This window comes from Mesoplodon densirostris, chromosome 7 (assembly GCF_025265405.1).
Source record: "Mesoplodon densirostris isolate mMesDen1 chromosome 7, mMesDen1 primary haplotype, whole genome shotgun sequence".
Taxonomy (NCBI): domain Eukaryota; kingdom Metazoa; phylum Chordata; class Mammalia; order Artiodactyla; family Ziphiidae; genus Mesoplodon; species Mesoplodon densirostris.
Genome location: NC_082667.1, coordinates 72,328,624 through 72,349,418, shown reverse-complemented (window position 1 = coordinate 72,349,418; position 20,795 = coordinate 72,328,624). Strand labels below are relative to the sequence as shown.

Here is a 20,795-nt window from a genome sequence, read left to right as displayed (position 1 = left end):
GCAGAGTAATGCGAGGGGAAGGCCAAAGGGAACCAGAAGGAAGGCGTGGCCATTGAGAAACGCTTCGTGGCAGGGGTGCAGAAAGGACTTTGCAAAGCTGTACCGCTGGTGTAAGTTGTACGTTATGTAAGTTATAAGCTGTGGTTGTGAAATGTCTCTACATAACTCTGGCAGCCCACAGACCTACGTTATTCTGCTACACATAATGGGGGCTGGGGGCACATGGGAAGCTAAAGGATGAGAAGTCAACTGCAAGGAGATAAGAGGTGGTTGGGGAAGGCGTCGGACTGTCCCTAGAACGTGAGGGGGGAGTTCGAGCCCTTCTTATCTAAGGGGCAGGGAGACATTAGGTCTAAATGAAAACAGTTTGTTGGCCTTGGAGGTCATTGAGCACTCAGTAAGAGGAATCTCAGTCTAATGACAGAAGTAGTTCTCAGGGGGCTGAAAAGTAAACGTGAGGGATTGAAGACGACCCTTTGAGAAGAAAGCTGTCTGCCTCTGCGTAAGCAGAGTGCTCAACGTCGGATCGTTCACCTGTAGCTGGGAAGGACTGCATATTGCATATCAGAGTTATCTTTTTTTTTTTTTCCTTAAAGATGTGTTTGTAATCTCTTACAGTCAAGTAATAAGTAGTTCTGGCTGCTTAATAAAGGAACCTCCTCCTGTTGATAATACAGAAGAGGGATATCCCTGCTCTGTGTATGATTGAGACTGTGCTAATCTCGTTAGATGGAGCACGTTAGACATTGGAAGGAGGGTTCTTTGAACTGTTAATATGATCTCATATTCTCAGCTCTAGACCAACACAGGGAATTATTTCTAATTGTTCTTTTAGTACTTGGAGATGTATATTATATTTCACTTTTTTAAACTCCTTTAGAATGATGGTTTGCAACACAGACTGATACACCCTTAGAATCTTACCACATTCAATGAGGTTGTTTCGAAATTCTAGCCTTCCATTTTTTCCCTGGTGTTTAAAGTAATGCATACTTGTAAAATAAAATAGCAGGGGTGTCGAGTCAGGGGTGCAAACATTACCACGAGGAACAGAGTAAAACGTGGAAGTCCTGCACAGCCGATGTGGAAGCTCAGGTGAGGACTGCCTGCTGCATAAGTAATTGGTTATACAACTTGATTTCACGTTTCGATATGACCATTTTATAGGGGCTATATCAGCATATATAGGTGCCTTTTGGAAAGGGAGCCCCCAGTGGCACAGAGCGGGATTTGAGGGCAGGAGACCTCGAGGCTTCTTTTGGATAAAGCTGGGGTTGGGGGCCAGCAAATGGATCTGCTCTTAGGACAGAGCTGCTCTGCGCGTTCCTGCCTGCTCCCGGGTGACCTTTACCTCATCTTACAACCCTACCTCCTGTGTCCCTCCCTCCACCATCCGTTGGTTACTGTGGTTTGGCCTCTGGCACCAGGACTCACCATTGCCCTGGGGTCTTTGGGGTCACCCCCAAATGGCCAGCCCTGGGGGGATGGCCAGCAGTGCATAAGCAGAGGGCACAGGCTAGAGGATAAGCTGAGGGCTTTGGGGCACTGCCCTGGCGGCGGTGGGCTCTGACCATCTGAACACCACAGGCAGGCATGGGGAGTGGGCTGCAGAGCCAGACTGAAGGGATGTATAGAGCGAGCATGGCTGGAACGTGCTTTGCATCGTTTGCATTTTGCTTCAGGCAGAGTGAGCCATGGTTAGTAAAGTCATGAACTCCCCGGGGTAAGTCCCCAGCCTGGTTTCTGCCATTGCCACCACTGCTGTTTGAGGGTTCAGGCACTGCCCTTCCTCAGAGACACATTCCCCTCTGACTCTGGGAAATCCATAGCAAACCCTGCCACCTGGTGGCAAGGAGACAAGCTGGGCAAGCTGAAGAGATCTTAAAATTACCTCCCGTAATTGCAAAGATAAGATAAAAAGGGAGAAGAAAGTCACCATTTTTTGAATGACAACTACTTTTAGTCCTCACAACAATCTATTAAATGGTTCTTAGTAGCCCCATTTTACCGTAAGGAGAGTGATACAATGAGTTTAAAAACAATTAGAACAGCACTTCTCAAACATCAACCACCTGGAGGGCTTGTTAAACCACAGGTGGCTGGGCCCCACCCCCAGGGTTCCTGATTTCAGGTGGGGCCTGATAACCTGCATTTCTGACAAGCTCCCAGGTGGTGCTGATGCTGCTGGACTACACTTGGAGCTTAGAACAAGGTCTGGTGAGTGCCGCTGTATAAAGATTTGTTAGATAAAATTGCTAGGTAAAGGCAGAGTCAGGATTCCAGCCCAGGCCTGACTCCAGAACCTGTCCGTTTTACATCCTGCTGCCTCTCAGGTTAGACTTTTTAAACTTAATAAAACGGTAGTTGGCCCTTGCTGAATGTTTCTTTCAGAAAATAAGATGGCTGGTCGGTAGTAGTTTTCACCATCCCATCCAGCTTTGTGTGCCGGAGTATTTGTTGAAGGGCTGGTTATGTGTCAGCACTTTCTCAGACCGCGGACATCACCGCAGAATGTAAGACAGAGTTGCTGCCCCGCAAGGATTTACAGCTTGGCTGGGGAAGAGACAGCTTACGAGTAGGAAAAGGTTACATCAATACAGGACCTTGGAAAAGTTACGGACTGTACAGTAACTAGGTCAGAGCAGGGCAGGAACCCTGAGGGCTGTGGCATTGCAGAAGGCCTCTGTGGAAGAGGCATGGGACAGTGTCCTGGAGAATGAGTGAGATTTGGTGATAGGGCAAGGTGAGCCCATACAGGTAGGGGAAGGAGGAACAGTATTATGAGAATAAGGAGAGAGAAGTGGGAAGGGAGCACCCACTGGTGAAGGTACCGCCTGTGTATTAGGCAAGGAGCCTGTGTTCTCTTCCTGTCTCATTTATTCTTCAAGGCAGCCTTAGGAGGCAGGTAGTTCTGTCCTCATGTTATAGGTAAGGAAGCTGAGGCTCAGAGCAGTCAGGTAAGCTGCCTAAGGTCACACAGCCAGTGGATTCAACCCTAGGTCAGACTTCCTCTGCTTTTTCTACTGCAGAAAGTTGTCCAAGTGTGTAGGAGGCCAGGCAATATTAGGGTGAGGCCCTCACACTCAGGCTCCAGCAAGTGCAAGGGTGCACCTGAGAGGGGGGTGCCTCCTTAAATGTTGGACCCTTGACAGCCAACTTGCCCCAATTTGATCCTGGCCCGGGTAGGTGGAGCAGTGAGAAAACAGCAGGAAGGGAAGGTGGGTTGAGGTCAGGTGCTGGAGAGCTGTGAGTATCAGGAGAAGGGGGTTACATTTTATTTCATAAGCATTAGGGAGCCATTGATGGTTTTGGAGCACAGGAGTGATTAGATCCAAGCAGTTGGCTCTGTACAGCATGGAAACTAGTTAGGAAGGTCTCAGAGTTGTCTGGGTGGAGGTAGTTAATCAGGATCTGGATTAAAGTAATAGGGCTTCCCTGGTGGCGCAGTGATTGAGAGTCCGCTTGCTGATACAGGGGACACGGGTTCGTGCCCCGGTCCGGGAAGATCCCACATGCCGCGGAGCAGCTGGGCCCGTGAGCTATGGCCACTGAGCCTGCGCGTCCGGAGCCTGTGCTCCGCAACAGGAGAGGCCACAACAGTGAGAGGTCCACGAACCGCAAAAAAAAAAAAAAAAAAAAAAGTAATAGGGAAAGAAAAGAACTGATGCCAGCCACTTCCTTTAAGAACCTCCAGGACTTGGTGCTGGGGAACGTCTTGGTGACCGTGAGACATCTCCTAGAGATGTGCACACCTGATGGAAAAGCTGACTGATGGCAAGAGAGAGAGAGGCAGGTTTAATCATGCTGTACTTGGAGTGGGGCAGCCAAGTCGTCCTGGTAGCGGGGTTGACACTCCAAAGTTGATGGATAAAGTGGTTTAGGAATCCTCTGCAAAGGGAAGAAGTGACTGAAGTCCTGGGTGTCTGCATTGATTGTTCTTTGGGGCTCATACAGAGCTCCCTCACGTGCCTGGCTTTGTGGCTTTGTCTAGCTGTGTTTCCAGAAGCCCAGCAGACCCCTTGCTGGTCCTCTTACCTGTCCTCTCCTTTCTCCTCAGCCTGCCCCTGGACCAGACCCTTCCTCGCCAGGGTCCCAGCCAATCCCTGTCCTTCCCAGAAAACTACCAGACTCTTCCCAAGAGCAGCCGACGCCCCTCAGGGGGCTCTTCACCCCCTCCCCGCAACCTGCCGAGTGACTACAAGTACGCGCAGGACCGAGCCAGCCACCTGAAGATGTCGAGTGAGGAGCGCCGGGCACACCGGGATGGCACCGTGTGGCAGCTCTACGAGTGGCAGCAGCGCCAGCAGTTCCGGCACGGCAGCCCCACGGCGCCCATCTGTGCCGGCTCCCCAGAGCTCACCGACCAGGGCCGAAGCAGGAGCATGCTAGAGGTGCCCCGCTCCATCTCCGTGCCTCCATCTCCCTCGGACATCCCTCCCCTGGGACCCCTGAGGGCCTTCCCACCCCGGCGGCCACACACGCCAGCAGAGCGGGTCACTGTGAAGCCCCCGGACCAGAGAAGGAGTGTGGACATCTCGCTGAGCGGTTCTCCCAGGAAGGCGTGGGGCCACACCACCAAGGTGAGACTCCGGAGGCTCTGCCAGACTGCTGGAGCCCAGCATTAGGGCGTTAGGAGCCTCACATGGTTTGAACACAAACTTGAGCAATGTAGGATAATGATAGGTAACACTTACATAGTACTGTACTTCAGTGCTGGGTGTAGCGCTAAAGGCTTTAATTCTTACAACACCCCTATGAGGTAGGTGCTATTATTTCAGGTTTTCCCCGCTATCTGAAGGTAGAGTGTTCCTATGAAACCTTTAGTAAGCCAAAGTGGCATAAAGCGAAGAAGCAATTACATTTTCTGTGAAAGTGAAAATCGCCTTTGGATTTCGGTTATCAAAAACAGGGGCTAAAGGTAGGTCTTTTGTAAAATCAAAGTGGCATAAAGCGAACTTTTGTAAAGCAGGGGATACCCGTGTGCCCATTTCACACATGAGAACTCTTAGGCATTAAGGGATGAAGTTACTTGCACATGGTCACACAACTAGAAGTCTGCTTCCTTGCAGCTTGGAAGGCAGGGAAAGATGTCTGTGTTTAACTAGTTCAATTATTTATAATAACCTGACTTACGTTTTAAATCCGGAGGGGCTCTCACAGTTTGTCATCGTCATAACCTGGTGAGAAAGATGTGTATCCTAATTTGACAGATGAAGAGTCTGAGGCTGAGGGAGGTGCCATGCCCTGTGCTTGGCTGCCCTGGTAGTGAGTGGCAGAGGCTCTGGCCCCCGCCCCCCTCCACACCCAGCTCTCGGTGTGACTTCATGTCTCCCCTCCTGCAGAACTCCTCTCATGTGGACCGACGCTCCATGCCCTCCATGGGTTACATGACCCACACTGTCAGTGCTCCCAGTTTACATGGAAAATCGGTAAGCAGCACCTCCTCTCCCCCTCCAGGTGACTGATCTTATCCAGCTTTCAAAGGGCTAATCTCATCAGAGTTCTTCCCTGAGCCAGTCAGATGCAATCCCCATTTTAGAGGTGAGGAAACTGAGGCTCAGAGAAGTCGAATGACTTGCTCAGGCCCATCCCGCTGGCATTGGGACCTCCTGAGGTCAGCGGAAGAGCCTGGTGGGGGGAAGTGGAGGAGACTGTGGTGTTTATTCTCTTGGGCAGCATTTAGTCTGCAGCATTTTCCAGCCACCTGCCTTTTTCTCCGGTTAACTCCTCTCCTTTCTTCCTGGTCTTTGCTTTGATTAGTTCACTGTCTTCAAAACTCGAGTCTGGGTGAGGTTGCACTGCTGGTGGCTGTTTCCTGATAAAAACTACTTCCTGCAGCCCCTTCTCTGCCGGTGCCTTTACTTGTCCTAATGACAGAATTAATGCAATAATTACTTAATGGTGTCACATCAGTGCTGTGCCGGCACCGGGGTGAAGAGTAATTATAGCGTCGTGCTCCTGCGGTGGCTAATTTCCTCATGATGTGTCTACACACCTGCAGCTGGAGGAGCTCTCACTGCTTCTCACCCGGTTACGGCGGCACCAGGCCAAGTTGGCCAGGGTGCGAAATTTCGCCATCGGCCAGTTACTGCAGCACGAGCTGACCTTTCCCACCTGCCAGGTCAGCGCTGGTGGGCTCTCAGGGCTGGGGGCCACCCCGGGGACAGGGGAGTGACATGCTGGCCTGTGCTCCCTCGTGCCCGTGCTCTAGTCTGTCCTGCTATCTGGCTCTCTCCCTTGTTCCTGCCTGTTTGCTTCTGGATGCTACTGCCAGACACGGTGCAGCCGTCATGGGGCCCACGCCCCTGTTGCTGGGGTGGAGGCTGCATGTAGTGTGAGGGACCTGAACTGTGCCTTCTCTGCCTGTGAGCAATGACTGCAAGGCTGGTGTGTGGTCGTGTCCAAGGGCTGTGCTAGCTGTCATCCTGTTGCCACCTTGGGTACTCCTTGGGATGCTGAGAGGTGTGTGTCAGCCTGGAGGGAGAAGGCATGGTGCCCTCTCATCTGGACAGTGCCCTGCTGACTGTCAGAGCATCTTCACACCCCTTATCCCAGTGAATTTCACAGTAGCCTGGGAGAGGTTAGGTAGGACAGGTGGGAAAGTGGCTTCCCCAGGATCCCTCAGCTAGTGGCCTGCAGGCTGGAGCCAGATTCCAGGTCCTGTCTGGCACAGTGTTCTAAACTGTTTCCGAGACATGAAGGGTTGCAGGCAAGCTCCTCGAGGAGTAGCCAGACAGTCGTTCTCCTGGGCATCCCGAGCATCTTAAAGAAGATGCTGGTCCACACGAGCCTGGTCCCCCGAGCTGCACAGAAGTAGGCAGAGGACAGATGAGGAGGTTGAGGGAATTGTCACTATCCTTACCTGTCCTATTTTAGTGGGACCTGAGAGATACAGGAAATGTATTTGGAAAAATGAATATAAGGGAGCACGTGCAAAATCCTAATTTGTGAATTTGGGTGATTTTTAATAACATTTCTCTGTCCCTCTTACTGCGGGACTGGGCTGATTGTGGAAGTAGGGATGGGTAAAGAGACAGTTTAGGGACAGAAATAAGATCTTGCAAACCACTGGTGTCCCTGGCAGTGGTCCTTCAGGCCTTCTCATGCTTAAAAGCACTGCCTGAACGTTTTGCATTATTTATTTTTGTTTGTTTTACACCAGAGCTCTAAACTTGGACCACCTTCCTAGCCCTGGCTTGCTTTGGCTTGCTGAGAGGCCTCTTCGTTGGCTGAGAAAGTGCCCGGACTGTTTTTCTTAAGCTTTCGTAGCCCCTCTCCCTCACAGTTAGCTTCTGTGATCCATTACATAGGAAGCACAAGTTCTAGGACATCAAAGAGTCTTTTCCTTATGCTCACTGTTTCTGGTAATTATACTGAAGAACTCAACAGACTGTCAGAGATGACACAAGCAGACAGGTCTGCCTGGACCTTCCTTATCTGGCTCCTGACCCAGCCACCTTGGCCCCACGCTCAGCAAACGGAGCCAAAACTTCCAGGAAACTTTCTGCAGCTACTGGTGCTTATCGTTCTAGAACCCAAGGTCAAAAGGGAACCTCCCTGGGTCACCTAGGTCATCTCCATGCCTCTTCCAGGCATCCATCCACACCCATCAGGGGGTCATTTTCCCTCATGCATGTGAAGTGGCCCAGTGCAAAGGTTTGGAGTGTGGCATGTCCTCTTCCAGGTAGACCTCTCTAGTTCTGTCTCAGGAGCTCGCCTCTGCCTCAGCTGCTCTGCTGTCCTGGTCCCCTGGTGGGATGTGTGCTGTCTCCGTCCTCCTCATCAAACTGTCCTCAGCCAATGGGGGGAACAAGCTGGCTTTCCCCACATGGTAGACCTGGGAGATCCACCATGCTGAGAGAGCTCTGAGCTGCACCGAGACATTTGTGCTTCCTCTGTGGCCTGGATGTGTTGGTCTGCTGTGGTCTCTTGTCCCCGAAGCTGCACAGGTGTAAATGAGTCACGCGTGAAGCCCTGAGTTGTGGACACCTTTGGTGTTCATAACTGGCTTTTTTCTCTCTCTCTGCTTCATTTGAAGGCTGACGATACCTACCTCCAGCTGAAGAAAGACCTGGAGTATCTGGACCTAAAGGTGAGTGGCCTCAGGGGTCTTGCTTTCCTGCGACACTTACCTTTCTGAGAGTGTCAGCCTCATTGGAGACCAGCCCCAAAGCCAAAAAGGCCTTGCAGGTCTTACAAATCTAGGTTTCAAATGAAGATGTCTCCTGTCTGAATCAGAAGGGGGATTTTTTTTGTTTTGGGATTTTTGATTTTTTTCTTTGGTTGCTGTGGCTTTTGGAAATTTCATTTTTAAATGGAATATAATTGGCATATAACATTGTATTAGTTCCAGGTGTACAACTTAATGATATTTGTATATATTGGGAAATGATCACAAATCTAATTAACATCCATCACCATTCTTGGTTACGAATTTTTTTTTTCCTTATGATGAGAACTTTTAAGATCTACTCTCTTAGCAGCATTCAAATATGCAATACAGTATTGTTAACTATAGTCACTATGCTGTACATTACATCCTCATGATTTATTTATTTTATAACTGGAAGTTTGTACCTTTTAGAAGAGTCTTATTTCTTGTAGCCTCAGACTCTGGGCTCTTCTCAGTTTCTTGTGAATTCTGCTGTAAGGTCTCTGGCTTACAGAATGAGGGCACGAGATCTTGCTTTCTTCCTGTCCTTGGTTAGAGCCACAAGGTTCCTCCAAATAATAACCAGTTGCTTCTTCAGAGCCTCCAGTGGGGCGGGGATGGGTTTGGTTCACAGGGTGCCACTGATGTGGGTTTTCAGGCACAAGCAGTTTGGTGGATTGTCTGGTTTTGTAGTGGGGGGGGAGCAAGTGCCACATGGAATCATGTGGCTCTGAGGGGTACCAGAGCCTCCCATCCCTCCCATCCGTGTTTAGGAGATGAACGTCGGGCCCCTCCCTGTAGGTGATGAAGTTCAGGCTCTAAATCAGCCTCCACAGCACAGACAGCCGGGAAAGCTGCTAGAGAAGCGAGAGGCATTCTGCCTGGAAGAGAGCTGCTATTGTTCTGTTCCCACAGCTCTCTGAAAGCTCCCACTGTGAAAAGCACTTCTTATGCCTGAGCCATGACTTAGACTGAAGGAATGTGACCTTTAATTAACTGCGGGTGTGAGAGGACGGGCAGCGGGCCCTGCGGGAGGACACCCAGGTGACTGGGGCGGGGGGCATGCCTCCCTCGGTCCCCAGTGTACCTGGCTTGAGATATTTTTAACTTGGGGGTTGTCACCCAGCCTTGTAGAAGCAGGGGTATGAACATTAGGTCCTAAGGCAGCAGAGGAGGGGCCTCCCCACTCTGAGGCAAGATCAAGACCTTTGATTAGGAACCCCTCAGTTAACTTAATGTATCTGGTAATGAGCACTTGTGCTGTATCCAGCTCTGGAGAAGCTAGGGGGGATGGAAGAGAAAAATCGAGGCTCTCTGGCCTTGAGAAACTTCCAGATGTTCTGGGTCGGGGAAAGAAAGCGTCCTGAAATAACACAGACTTTTCTGCAATGAGCGTATAAAGATTTGTCTGGCCCAGTGCTTAGAGCTGAGATAGTGAGGATGACTGTGGCTGCAGTGCTGGGAAGGCTTCTGGAGGAGGTGGCGTGTGTCCAGAGCCTTGAAGAGCCAAGGGTTTAGGTTGGTTGACGTTAAAGGGAAGGGAACTGTGGGAGCCAGGGAGAGCCAGGGTGAGGGTGGTGTGGCTGGAAAACTGGGGGCAGATTGTCCAGGTTCTGGAGTCTTTCTAGGCTTTAGGAAGGAAGGTGTAGTGAAGAAAAGTCAGACTTGGCTTTCAGACATGAGCAAAACAAGGAGGGTTCTCTCAAAACCAGGACGTTTTCTAGCTTACATGGTATTCAGGTCACGTAGAGCATGAGTGAGTGAGTATGGTAGTCAGGCCTCAGTGCCCAGACGTGGTGGTGTGGGCCAGATGTGCAGCCCAGCCCTCCCTCCTGCACTCTGAACCTGGGTAGGTCCTTCCACCATGCCCACCTCCCCCATCTGACCTGGAGCAGCCCCCGGCCTCCACCTGCCCTGTGTACCACCATGTCCCTGTTCCCCGGCCTTACCATGCCCGGGGCCATGCAGGTGACACAGAAGTATTTGTAGAGCATCCACGATGTACCTAGGCCTGTGGGAGAGGTGTGGCTCACAGCAGCACAGGTGTACCAAAAAACACTCTTCAGAGTGCTTGGTGCATGGTGCGAGGGAACTTAATAAAGTGCCTGAGCCAGGGTAACAGGAAATAGCTGTCTTCTGATTCCTGTTTGTGTGAGATAGCCGACCTCACAGTTGGTCCTGGAGAGAAGATCCAGCTCAGGTTGGTCTTTTTAAAGATTATAGAACTTGAGCTCAATAAAAGGGATTTAGAGAGAGAGAAAAACTGAGGCATAGGGTAGCAGAGTGGAGCCAGGAGTCTGTGTCCTGACTGCCAACAGAAGTGGAATAACAACAGAGGGTAAAATGTGTGTCAGTCACCATGTTTTACTTCTGTTAAATTATGTACCCGCGGCAGTAGCCCTATAAGGGAGGTGGTGTTATCTTTTTTTCACTGACTGAGGCTCAAAGAAGTAAATGACCCTCCCAAGGCCATGTAAGTAGTTACCGGGGAGCCAGTTCTTGGGAGCAGTGCTGACTCTGAAGCTGGTGCTCTTTTTTTTTTTTTTTTTTTTTTGCGGTACGCGGGCCTCTCACTGTTGTGGCCTCTCCCGTTGCGGAGCACAGGCTCCGGACGCGCAGGCTCGGCGGCCATGGCTCACGGGCCCAGCCGCTCCGCGGCATGTGGGATCTTCCTGGACCAGGGCACGAACCCGTGTCCCCTGCATCGGCAGGCGGACTCTCAACCACTGCGCCACCAGGGAAGCCCTGAAGCTGGTGCTCTTAATCACCCTGCCTCCCAGCCGCTCTTACAGTGCTGCTTCTACTACTGTGGACCCAAAGGTATTAAGTTTTTTATGGAGCTGAACTGGGGTCCTTCTGCCAGGAAATGTTTATGCTGTGATAGAGACAAGGTTGCATCCTTGGGGTGTTTCACCAGCTAGGAGCCGTATGTGACCAAAACATTAACTAGTGATTGGAAGTTGTCACTGTTTATCTTGAAAAACAGCTGTGTTGATACCAGAATTTCCCTGGTCTCATAGCTGCTACTCCAGTTGCTAAGCTCCTCTTAGAGAACCAGTCCCCCTATAACAGCACCAGCAGGTGAGAGACACTTGGCTTACCAGCAACATGGGTGGGAAAAGATGCTGGGGTTTGTGTTGTGTGTGAGTCATCATTCAGAAAGGCTGACATCACCTTGGCCTCCCTCCAAATCAGGAAGGCAGTGGGCCTGCTCTGCTCAGACCCAGCTGGGGTGTAGAGTTCCCAGATGGACGTTTCACTTCAGGATCCAGACGAGGGAAGGGCTGGAATCAAAGGAGAGGTGATGAGGGGCTGCAAGAACTGTGGCTGAGGAGTGTATCAGGCGGATGCTTTTGTTGGCAGGTATCTGAAACCCAGATCAGCCTGCTGAGCCACAAGGGGAATATACTGGTTCACGTAGCCAGGGCTTGTGTTCCAGGAGCTCAGGCCATGCCACCAACTGTTCTACTTTCCACATGGCCAGGGAAGAAAGGTGGCCACTTGCACACTCATGTTGGCTTCATCCCAGCCGAGCCTCCCTGTGGAGTGAAGGGTGGGGGATTCCCTGATGGAAAGCAGACTGGACAGGAACAAGAAACACAGCAGCAGGCAGCCCAGCTACAGTGTGGTTGGTTGAAGGAGGAAGAGGCAATGCAGGCAAGACATAGAGACTGTCTATAAAGCTCTAAAATGGCACCATGTGTCTTCCGTGGCTCTGAGGGGCGATTAAGACAAGTGGATCACAGCTATAAGGACAGGTTTTAGTTGAGTAGAAGAAAGACTTCTCTAAAAGGGCCACCACAGGTCACAGTGACCTCCCCATCACTGGGGTGCAGCTGAGGCCAGGTGAGCACTGAGTGGGATGAGCGACTGGATCAGGAAAACCCTCAGGCCCGTTGACTCTTGAGATCCTGTGACGTGCTAGACAAGATGAGCTGCCGCGAGCCCAGTGGGGGTCCCTGAGACGAGGGCCTCGGAAGACACAATTGAATGGGCGGTGTAGCCCAGCCTGGTCGTGGAGATGGCGCCAAGCACAGCCCCGCTGTGACCAGCTTCTTGTGAGAGGTCCCTCCTTGGTCCTTGTGGGGAGAGGTAAGCCTCTCTGGAGAAGGATGGTCTCCCTGCCCCCACCAGGTTGGCACAGAGTCCCCTGCGTCCCTGTCCCAAAGGCCACAGACTTAAGGATCCAGAGCCCATGTCCCCTCCGCCTCCATCAGCTGATGCTTGGGTTCCAGAACCCGTTGGTGGTGTTTGCCCACATGCTGTGGAGCTTGGTCTCCTGAAGTGAGCATTCCTGCTGGGGTGCCAAATGAGCAAATAAAAGCAGACGCCGCACTCTTAAAAGATGCTCTGTGTTAGTGTTCTCTTTGGAAATGTTTACTTTCCTGGCATTTTACTTGGCAGTGCCAGGGTGGAAAGGATTTCACGCTGATTAAGCACCTGTTCTTGCCTGGCAATTTGGGGGCACCTGTTGTTCATTATCTCACTTAATCCTCTCAGCACCTTTGAGCAAATAAGAATTATTATCCCCACCTTACTAATCAGGAACCCGTGTATCAGAGAGGTAACTTCTGCAAAGCTGAGATTCGAACCCTGTAACTAACTTCACACCTGCCTCCTTTCTTCCGTGTGCCATGTACCTCATCTGCCCTGAAGTTGCATTCGCTGAGTTGTATTTCTGGCATTAATGCTCTGCTCTTCAGAACCCTACACCAGAGCCAGGTCTGAAAAGGGGGTATGAAGTTTCGCTGTTGTTTACGGCTTGAATTGTTTTTATGCATCTGGGAAGCACAGCTGGTAAAGTGAGGTGGGGGGGAGGGCACCTGCAACCACACAGGTGGTGCCTTTTAGGTGGAGCAGATTGACGTCAGCCCCAAAGGGGCTCTTGTCCCTAGTGAGGGACGTCATCAGTGGCTCCAGGTGCCTGGCCTCTGGACTTTTCCTGACAGAGCCTGAGATCTAGGCTTCTCTGTTCGCAGTCTGTTTCCAGTTAGCTTCTGGAACAGAGTTCTTAAGTCATGGTCTGGAACACCATCTATCTCAGAATGATCTGGGAGCTTGATATAAAATTGCAAATCTGGAGGGTTCTGTTGAATTAGAACCACTGGAAATGATGCCCAGAATTCTGTGTTTTTAAAATCAAGCTCTGGGGTGATTCTTGTGCACAGTAAGCGGAGGTCTTTTATTCTGAAGAGAGATTGTTAACGCTGGTTGTGAACTAGAGCAATGAATGTGGATGCTTGGGTCTTACCCCTTAGAGACTCTGATTTAACTGGTAATACTCAGGTATTACTCTTGAAGAAAGAAAGACACTCCCTAGGTGTTCTAATGTGTAGGTATGGCTGAGAAACGTGGTTTAAAAGCAATGGTCCTCAAAGTGTGATCCCAGATGAACAGTGTCAGCAATTCCTGGGGCTTTGTTAGAAATGAGCAATCTTGGCTCCCACCCCAGAGCTGCTGGAGGTGGGGCCCAGCAAGTCTGTATATTCACAGCCCTCCAGATGATTCTGAAGCATGCTCAAGTGTGAGAACCATTTTTCAGTGGAGTGATTCCCACTCCTGGCTGCACATCAGACTCACCCAGGAGGGCTTTTAAGAATCCCAGTACCTAGGCCCCACCCCAGACCAATTATATCCAAGTTTTCTTGGAGTGGGACTCAGGCATCAGTCTTTTAAAGCTCCTGGGTGATCTCAGTGGTGGAGGCAGGGTTGAGATCCAGTGTCTTAGTGGGTGGGGACAGTTCCTTCTCAAAGGAGCTGGAGGCATTTGGCATCATGGGTAAGACATAATGGTTTAGGTGTGGAGGCGAGAGTCTGAGGGACCAAAGGTGGGTGGGGCTGAGACTAATGCATGGCTCCACTCTAAACTACAGGTTCAGTATCTTACACTATGTGATGGGGGGAGGACAGAGGAAGAAGCAGTCCCCTCTCGCCTTCTGTGGCAGAACCAGGAAGGACATGGGCACTGAAATCAGCACTCCCACGTAAACTAGCCTGCACGAAGATCAGGCAGCACTTACGATCCCCCATTTACGGATGAGGGAACTGAAGTCTGGAAAGGTCCACCGGCTGGGAAGCCGCATAACCAGACTGAGACACACTCATTTGAACTGCACAACACACATCCTCCTTAAGGTTTCCCCTTGCCAGTTCTCCAAATTCTGGCTCCTTCAAATGTCATTTGATGTCTTACCTGTTACGATTTGTTGTATTTGCCTTTTTGTTTGGAACAGATAAAAAATAATGAACCTTTGATCAACGTGCTTTACAAAGTGCTGAAGAAGTCAGCACGGGGCTGTCGGCCCCGGAGAAGCGTAAGATGATCTGATCTGCATCTCCAGGCGGGGCCATTCCATTGCTTCTGGCTCAGTGCCGACTCCATCACTTGCTTCACCAGGGGCTCTCCTGACCGCCTCCAGGCTTCCCGCGAGTCATTTCGGTTTATTTTCTGTCTATTGAAGCTCCCTCAGCGTTTTGGCTGGTGCACCAGGCTGAGCCTCTCATCCGTAGTGTTTTGTGACTCCATCTTTTGTGCTGCCATTGGGGGCGGGGGTGGTGGGGCTTGCCTAGCTTGCCACCAGCTTGTGTTGTGTCCCCATTCTCGCTCGTCTGCCTTCATGGTGAGGGCTGCCCTAGAGCCTGGGTTCCTTGGGAGGGAGCAGCAGTTCCTGGTCACCTTGGAGGAGCTGGGGTGTCCTGAGATTCCACCGTGACCCTGGGATTAGGGTGGCTCTTCTTCAGGGCAGGGTGTTGATGTTTGAAAACATTCTGGAGCTGGACTAGAACAAAACACCCACCTCCCCACCATCCACCCCTTTGAGAGATGCAGAGGTAGTGCCTGAAACGTGACCAGCTTTTATAGCATTCCAAGGGAGGCTGCAGGTTGGAAAGCAGGAGCTGTGTCCAGTCATCTTGAGCCCTGCATATAGGTGTCTTGGGATGTGCTGGAGGGGGGAGTAAGATGCCTGGGAGGCCTTTAATTGCCTTCCGATGTGGAGACTCATTCAAATGGATGAGTACCCACTAACTTTCACTTTTTCTGGTGACAGAGGTGCTAGGGACCCATAGTTGATGTTTTGAATGGATTTAAACATTGCTATCACAAAGTGCAATTTTAAAAGGAAAATGAGATGTAATATACTGTTTGTGGCTGTGTCTTAGAAGCCTCAGCTCTCTGGAACAAAGCTAAATTCAGAAGCTTAAAGGGCCTGTGAGTTGTGTAAACACTGTCACGAAGCCCCTGCTCTAAACCCTGTGACCTTTACTCCACCGAAAGAGGTCTCAGGCCCTGAGCACAGCCAGCTCACCTCGTTTTGTCACATTCCCAGACTCACTAAGCAAACGCTTCTCACGCCGGGCCCTGGGCTGGGCTTTGAGGGTACAGAGAAAACGCATCACAGTCCCCACAGTCCTTCCTAATTAGGTTCTTGTCAAGTGAGGGAAGACAGAACAGATCATCTACTAAGGCCCATAATAGTGGCAGACACAAGGGGTGGGAGGATGTCCCTTGGTGGGTACCAAGCCCAGATGGAGGGAGGGAGACAGGGAAGAGCAGCAAGTGTGTCCCTTCTGCTGAGTTTCTAATCCTCATAGACTCAGTCATTTGAGCTCCTAATTCATAGCACCTTAAAAGCAGCACATTAAAAGGGGACAAAGACAAAGTTACTTCTTAGGAAAGAGGGAGTGCTCATATCCTGAGAGAGAGAAGAAACATAAGTCAATCTGAAATGGAAATGAAAGCGCAGAAATTTGGGAGCATTTAGCTAGATAGGCAAATAGTCCTAAACAGGAACTTCTAAGAAATTCTATATTACTGATTTTTGTAATGACTCTGATTCATCCCCCAAAAGGTTGAATTTATATTCAGTGTTCTGTGAAGGTAGTAAAGGACATACTTTTAGAAAGCTTTCCATCAAAAAGTTTAAAAGACAGCTTTCTGAAAGTGCCCTTTTTGTGCAGAAATACCTCATTCGTTGCCTGATGGTGCTGGATAAATGAGGCATTGCTGTTAGACTCTCTGCCTTGCTATTTCAGTATCAAAAACATATCATCTGGAAGAAGCTTCAGTAACATAAAGGGAAGAGTTTTGCTAAGAGGAGAAGTCCCCAAAGAATTATCTCAATTTGAAAATGATTTCTTCCTAGGAAGTGAGGCAAGGGTCAGCCCCTTGGAGAGTAGACAAGCTTATGGCTCCTCACTTTGGCAAAGGACTGTGACACAGAGTGAAGACTCCCCTCCCTCTACCTGCTAGGGTCCCAAGTCCTGCCTGGGAAATTCAACACCTGCCTGGTGTTGGTGGTTCACCAGGATTAATTCCCCTTCCTCGCTTCCCCCACTGCGCCCCCTACCCTTGCAGGAGCCATCATTTTTTGTGGATTGTTGCTGTGGTCAGTGTGTTCTGTGACTGTGTGTATGGTTGTATGTACACATAATTTGCCAGTTTGAAGAGCAGAATTTGGCTGGAGTTCTACTTTTTCTAGGACTGACCTACATGTATTTCCCTTTCACCTACCTGTGAGGCAATAAGCAATTTGCCGAGTGCATTCTAGTGTGCCAGGCCTTCCGTTCGGGGCTGACTTTACCAAGATAAAGAAGACAGTGGTCCCTGTCCTCTACTGTGCCGCCAAAGGGAGCAGGGGAATGAGTGGGGGCAGGTCTGCAGCCCAGGCTCAGCCTTCAGCTCAAGGCGTGGAGAGGGCTTCTCCCTTGACCTTCACCTTGACCTTTAGATTTGGGCACATGGTTGGCTTGAGTTTTGAGGGGAATGTTTGCTAATATATCTCTGCTTCTGATTCACACTCACAAACTTAATGGAGTAGGGAGAAAGTGAGGGCCATTTCTCCAGCAGCTGTGTGTCCCTCCATACTGGGACCCTCTGCATAGTGACTCTGCCATGGCGAGCTCCATCCTCCATTTCTCTGGTCAGATCTGCAAAATGGAGTTCAGCCAGACGGCCTCCCCTACAAGGGGCACGTTTGACCTGGCTATGGTTTGGCCACGGGGGTACATCTGTGAAAATGGTTCCCCTGCCCCTGCACAGTTTTTGACGAAGAAGATTTGGAGGAAATGAAAACATGGACTAAAAGAGTTAGTGTTTAACTTCGTAGGGGTCAGTGAGAGATGGGCAACGTGTCGCCCATGCTGGGTCTAGGGAAAGATGGCAAATGTTGTGAAATTCCACTGGCTTCTAAGTTTGGGTGATTTTTGTCTACTGCTTTGTGGTTTCCTTTCTTGAGAGGACAGGGTAGCTTGTAACTTGTATTGCAAGTACAGCTATTCAGGGATCAGTTGAAAACCTCAGCCAGGAACAATCCAGGTTTCTTCTCTTGACCAGATCCTCTTCCCAAATAGCAGAAGAGTGAGGAAGGCTGATCTTAGTCATGGGGAGGTGGGCTGTTCAGACTTCCTTGAAGTAAGGCTCAACGATGCCCAAGGGATTTGCTAGTTCTTCTTGGTCCACCCATCCTATGGCCCTGGGCGGGGTCGTGGACTTCTGTTAATTATGTTTGACCCCAGGTTTAGTAGCAAAACTCTCTTATCAGTGGCAAATCTTCCAAGATTCATACTGAACTCACTTGGAGCAAATTTAAGCCTTTACAGTTGATGATACTGTAACTTGAAAGTCTGTGTTTTCTTCAATTTGAGAAATTTACAAGTACTACTAAAAGATCTCAGAGGTTTTCTTTTTTCCCTGAAATGAAATAAGCATAAAAAAGCAGGTATTGCCCAAGTTTTTGCCCTTTCCATGCCGTGACCCTACCTGCCACTGACGAGACTTCCACACCTGTCCGTTGTAGGGGTAACTTTCCTTCTTGACATCTGATTCCGAACCCCTTGGTTAAACCTTCTTTAAATTGTTCACCTCCCAGATGACAGGCCGGGATCTTCTCAAGGACCGAAGTCTGAAGCCAGTGAAGATTGCCGAGAGTGACATTGACGTGAGTGAGCAGAGTGACAGGCTGACCCCGCACCTGCCTGCTGCCTCCAGACCCACAACTTCAGGCAGGGTTTGGATGGATCTATAGCCAAAGGCTTTTGGATCGTGCTCCAAAGCCATGGCCTTTTCTCATCATCCCAGGCCCTCTCCAACATGTTGGGTTTTTTTTTTTTTTTTTTTTGCGGTATGCGGGCCTCTCACTGTTGTGGCCTCTCCCGTTGCGGGGCACAGGCTCCGGACGCGCAGGCTTAGCAGCCATGGCTCACGGGCCCAGCCGCTCCGCGGCATGTGGGATCTTCCCGGACCGGGGCACGAACCCGTGTCCCCTGCTGTGCCACTAGGGGAGCCCTCTCCAACCTGTTCTTGTTCACAGGTTAAACTGAGCGTCTTCTGTGAACAAGACAGGATCCTCCAGGACTTGGAAGACAAGATACGAGCCCTTAAGGAGAACAAAGTATGTATCGGTTTTGCGTAGTCTTGGGCTGGGTGGCAGGGGTTTTGTCATCCTGTGTTTCCTCAGTATAGACTGGACTCTCATGTTAGTACTGGACAACAGATGTCTGTTAGTTTATTCAGAACAATGTCTTTGAATTTAAAGGGTATTTCTTGTGGGGTTTCTGTCTGAACCCAGAGGAAACCTTCCAGGGAGACCTCAGCCTACTTATTCCAAGTACTACCTCCCTGACCTTAATTCTGCTCTGGGCCACCCCCACCTCTCCGTGGAAGCCCTGTGAGGTGAGCCTGGGAGAGGGCGGCTCCACTGGCTTGCCGTGACGACCCCAGGCTCCTGAACCCCAGGGAAGTGGCGGCTGCCTTGGAGAAAGTGGCCAGAGTCGTAGCAGGGCAGAGGCTCTCACTTCCTAAAGCTCCTTTCCTCTAAGGATCTGGGCCTTAGGTGAAGCAAGTCTGGTTGGGAGGGGACGAATGGGCTGGTAGCCACTGATGTTTGGTCTCTTAGACACTTGGTGTGAATTTTGTCTTTTCCACATTTTAACAAGGCATTATATTTGTGATGCTCAAGGTTTATAAATAACATGGTCTTTTTTGTTGTTGTTTTGCTTTTTGCGGTACGCGGGCCTCTCACTGTTGTGGCCTCTCCCGTTGTGGAGCACAGGCTCCGGACGCGCAGGCTCAGCGGCCATGGCCCACGGGCCCAGCCGCTTCGCGGCACGTGGGATCCTCCCGGACTGCGACACGAACCCGCGTCCCCTGCATTGGCAGGTGGACTCTCAACCACTGCGCCACCAGGGAAGCCCTAACATGGCCTTTTTATTCAAGTGCTTACAGAGTTTTCCATCTGTTCTTTGATTTAGCCTCATAGTTTATCCCCTAAGGAGTGGATGGCCTAATGCCTAGTTTATAGATGAGGAAACAGGCACAGAGCTGTTAGGTGATTTGTCCCAGGAGGCCACCCAACGGACAGAGTCAGAGCTGGAATCAGAGGCCTTGACTCTCAGGCCCCTAGCTGGGCACTGGCCCCTTCAGCCTCGGTTAGATCCAGCAGGTTTGCTTAGTTCCTGGTGTGGCGGGGCGGGGTTGGAGGGGACAGCCTCCCGGGAATGTTCTGCCATTCTCTGGCTCTTTGGCCCCGGTCTCTCTGGTGCAGGATCAGCTGGAATCCGTGCTGGAGGTGTTGCACAGACAGATGGAGCAGTACCGAGACCAGCCCCAGCACCTGGAGAAGATTGCCTACCAGCAGAGGCTGCTGCAGGAGGACCTTGTCCACATCCGGGCAGAGCTCTCCAGAGAGTCCACTGTGCGTGGAGGGTGTGGAGGGTGGCAGACGCTCCCCTGACCCCCCAGCATGGGCTGGCCGGGGGGCTGCTTTCCTCACGTCCCAAGCTGTAGTGGAGTTGGTGGCCGGGGGCGAGAGTCTTGGCAGAGCAGAACGCCTCCAGGCTGCCTCCTCACAGTAGCTTACCTTGTCTCTACCGGTGCCTTAAGGTGCTTTCTTTCAGTGGCTCCTGGGTGGCTACAGTGACACCCAAGGGGTCAGATGTCTGAGAGCAGAGCCTGCAAGGCTGTTCCCCTGCTCTGTGCGCAGTTAACTCTGAGACGTCAGAATTTCTGCTCTTTTATTTGTCTGTCTGATGTGGTACAGGCCCTTTCTGCCAGAGCTGGGAACCAAAGCATCCCCAAGGGTGGGAGAGGGGATGGTGCAGGTGGCCTGTCTCTCTCCCCAGGCCTGCCTGAGACCCACCAGGCTCCCCTTCCCTCTTCCCCTGTCGGGTCAGCAGTGGTCAGGAGCACAGGTGCTCGTGGGGCCTTCTGAGGGGTGGGCATGTCATAACGCAGAATCAGAAGCATTTCCTTGGCCAACAGGAGATGGAAAATGCCTGGAATGAATACCTGAAGTTAGAGAGAGATGTGGAGCAGCTGAAGCAGACCCTGCAGGAGCAACACAGAAGAGCCTTCTTTTTCCAGGTGACCCAAGGGTTCTTCATCCCTTCTGAGCTCTGATTTCTTCTTGGAGTCTTCACCTGTGGGGGATGTTAGCCCTACCCAGGGGCCTTCTCTTTTTGCACCCGGACTCAGCCTGCTCACCACCCCAAGCGCTCCCTTGGGAAACCCTTGCCCCAGCCAGGCTGTCGTGAGAAGCCTCACCTCAGCTCCCCCTGCCTCTCTGCTCTCAAAGACAAGCTCCTGGGCATTTTTCTAAGGGTTTTACTACTGGTCATTTGGGGAAACAGCCCCAAGGGGAGACAG

At 50.9% G+C, this 20,795-nt stretch overlaps 1 protein-coding gene across 2 annotated transcripts in view; it reads left to right on the top strand.

Moving 5' to 3' along the window:
- PLEKHA7 (pleckstrin homology domain containing A7) overlaps positions 1 to 20,795 on the top strand; it is a 214,369-nt gene that overhangs the window by 170,072 nt on the left and 23,502 nt on the right. For both annotated transcript variants that reach the window (XM_060104315.1, XM_060104314.1), the window contains exons 11-17: positions 4,058 to 4,580; positions 5,343 to 5,429; positions 8,039 to 8,092; positions 18,022 to 18,090; positions 18,463 to 18,543; positions 19,696 to 19,845; positions 20,412 to 20,513. In XM_060104315.1, the coding sequence (XP_059960298.1) occupies positions 4,058 to 4,580; positions 5,343 to 5,429; positions 8,039 to 8,092; positions 18,022 to 18,090; positions 18,463 to 18,543; positions 19,696 to 19,845; positions 20,412 to 20,513 (1,066 nt within the window). The remainder of the gene's footprint in view (positions 1 to 4,057; positions 4,581 to 5,342; positions 5,430 to 8,038; positions 8,093 to 18,021; positions 18,091 to 18,462; positions 18,544 to 19,695; positions 19,846 to 20,411; positions 20,514 to 20,795) is intronic.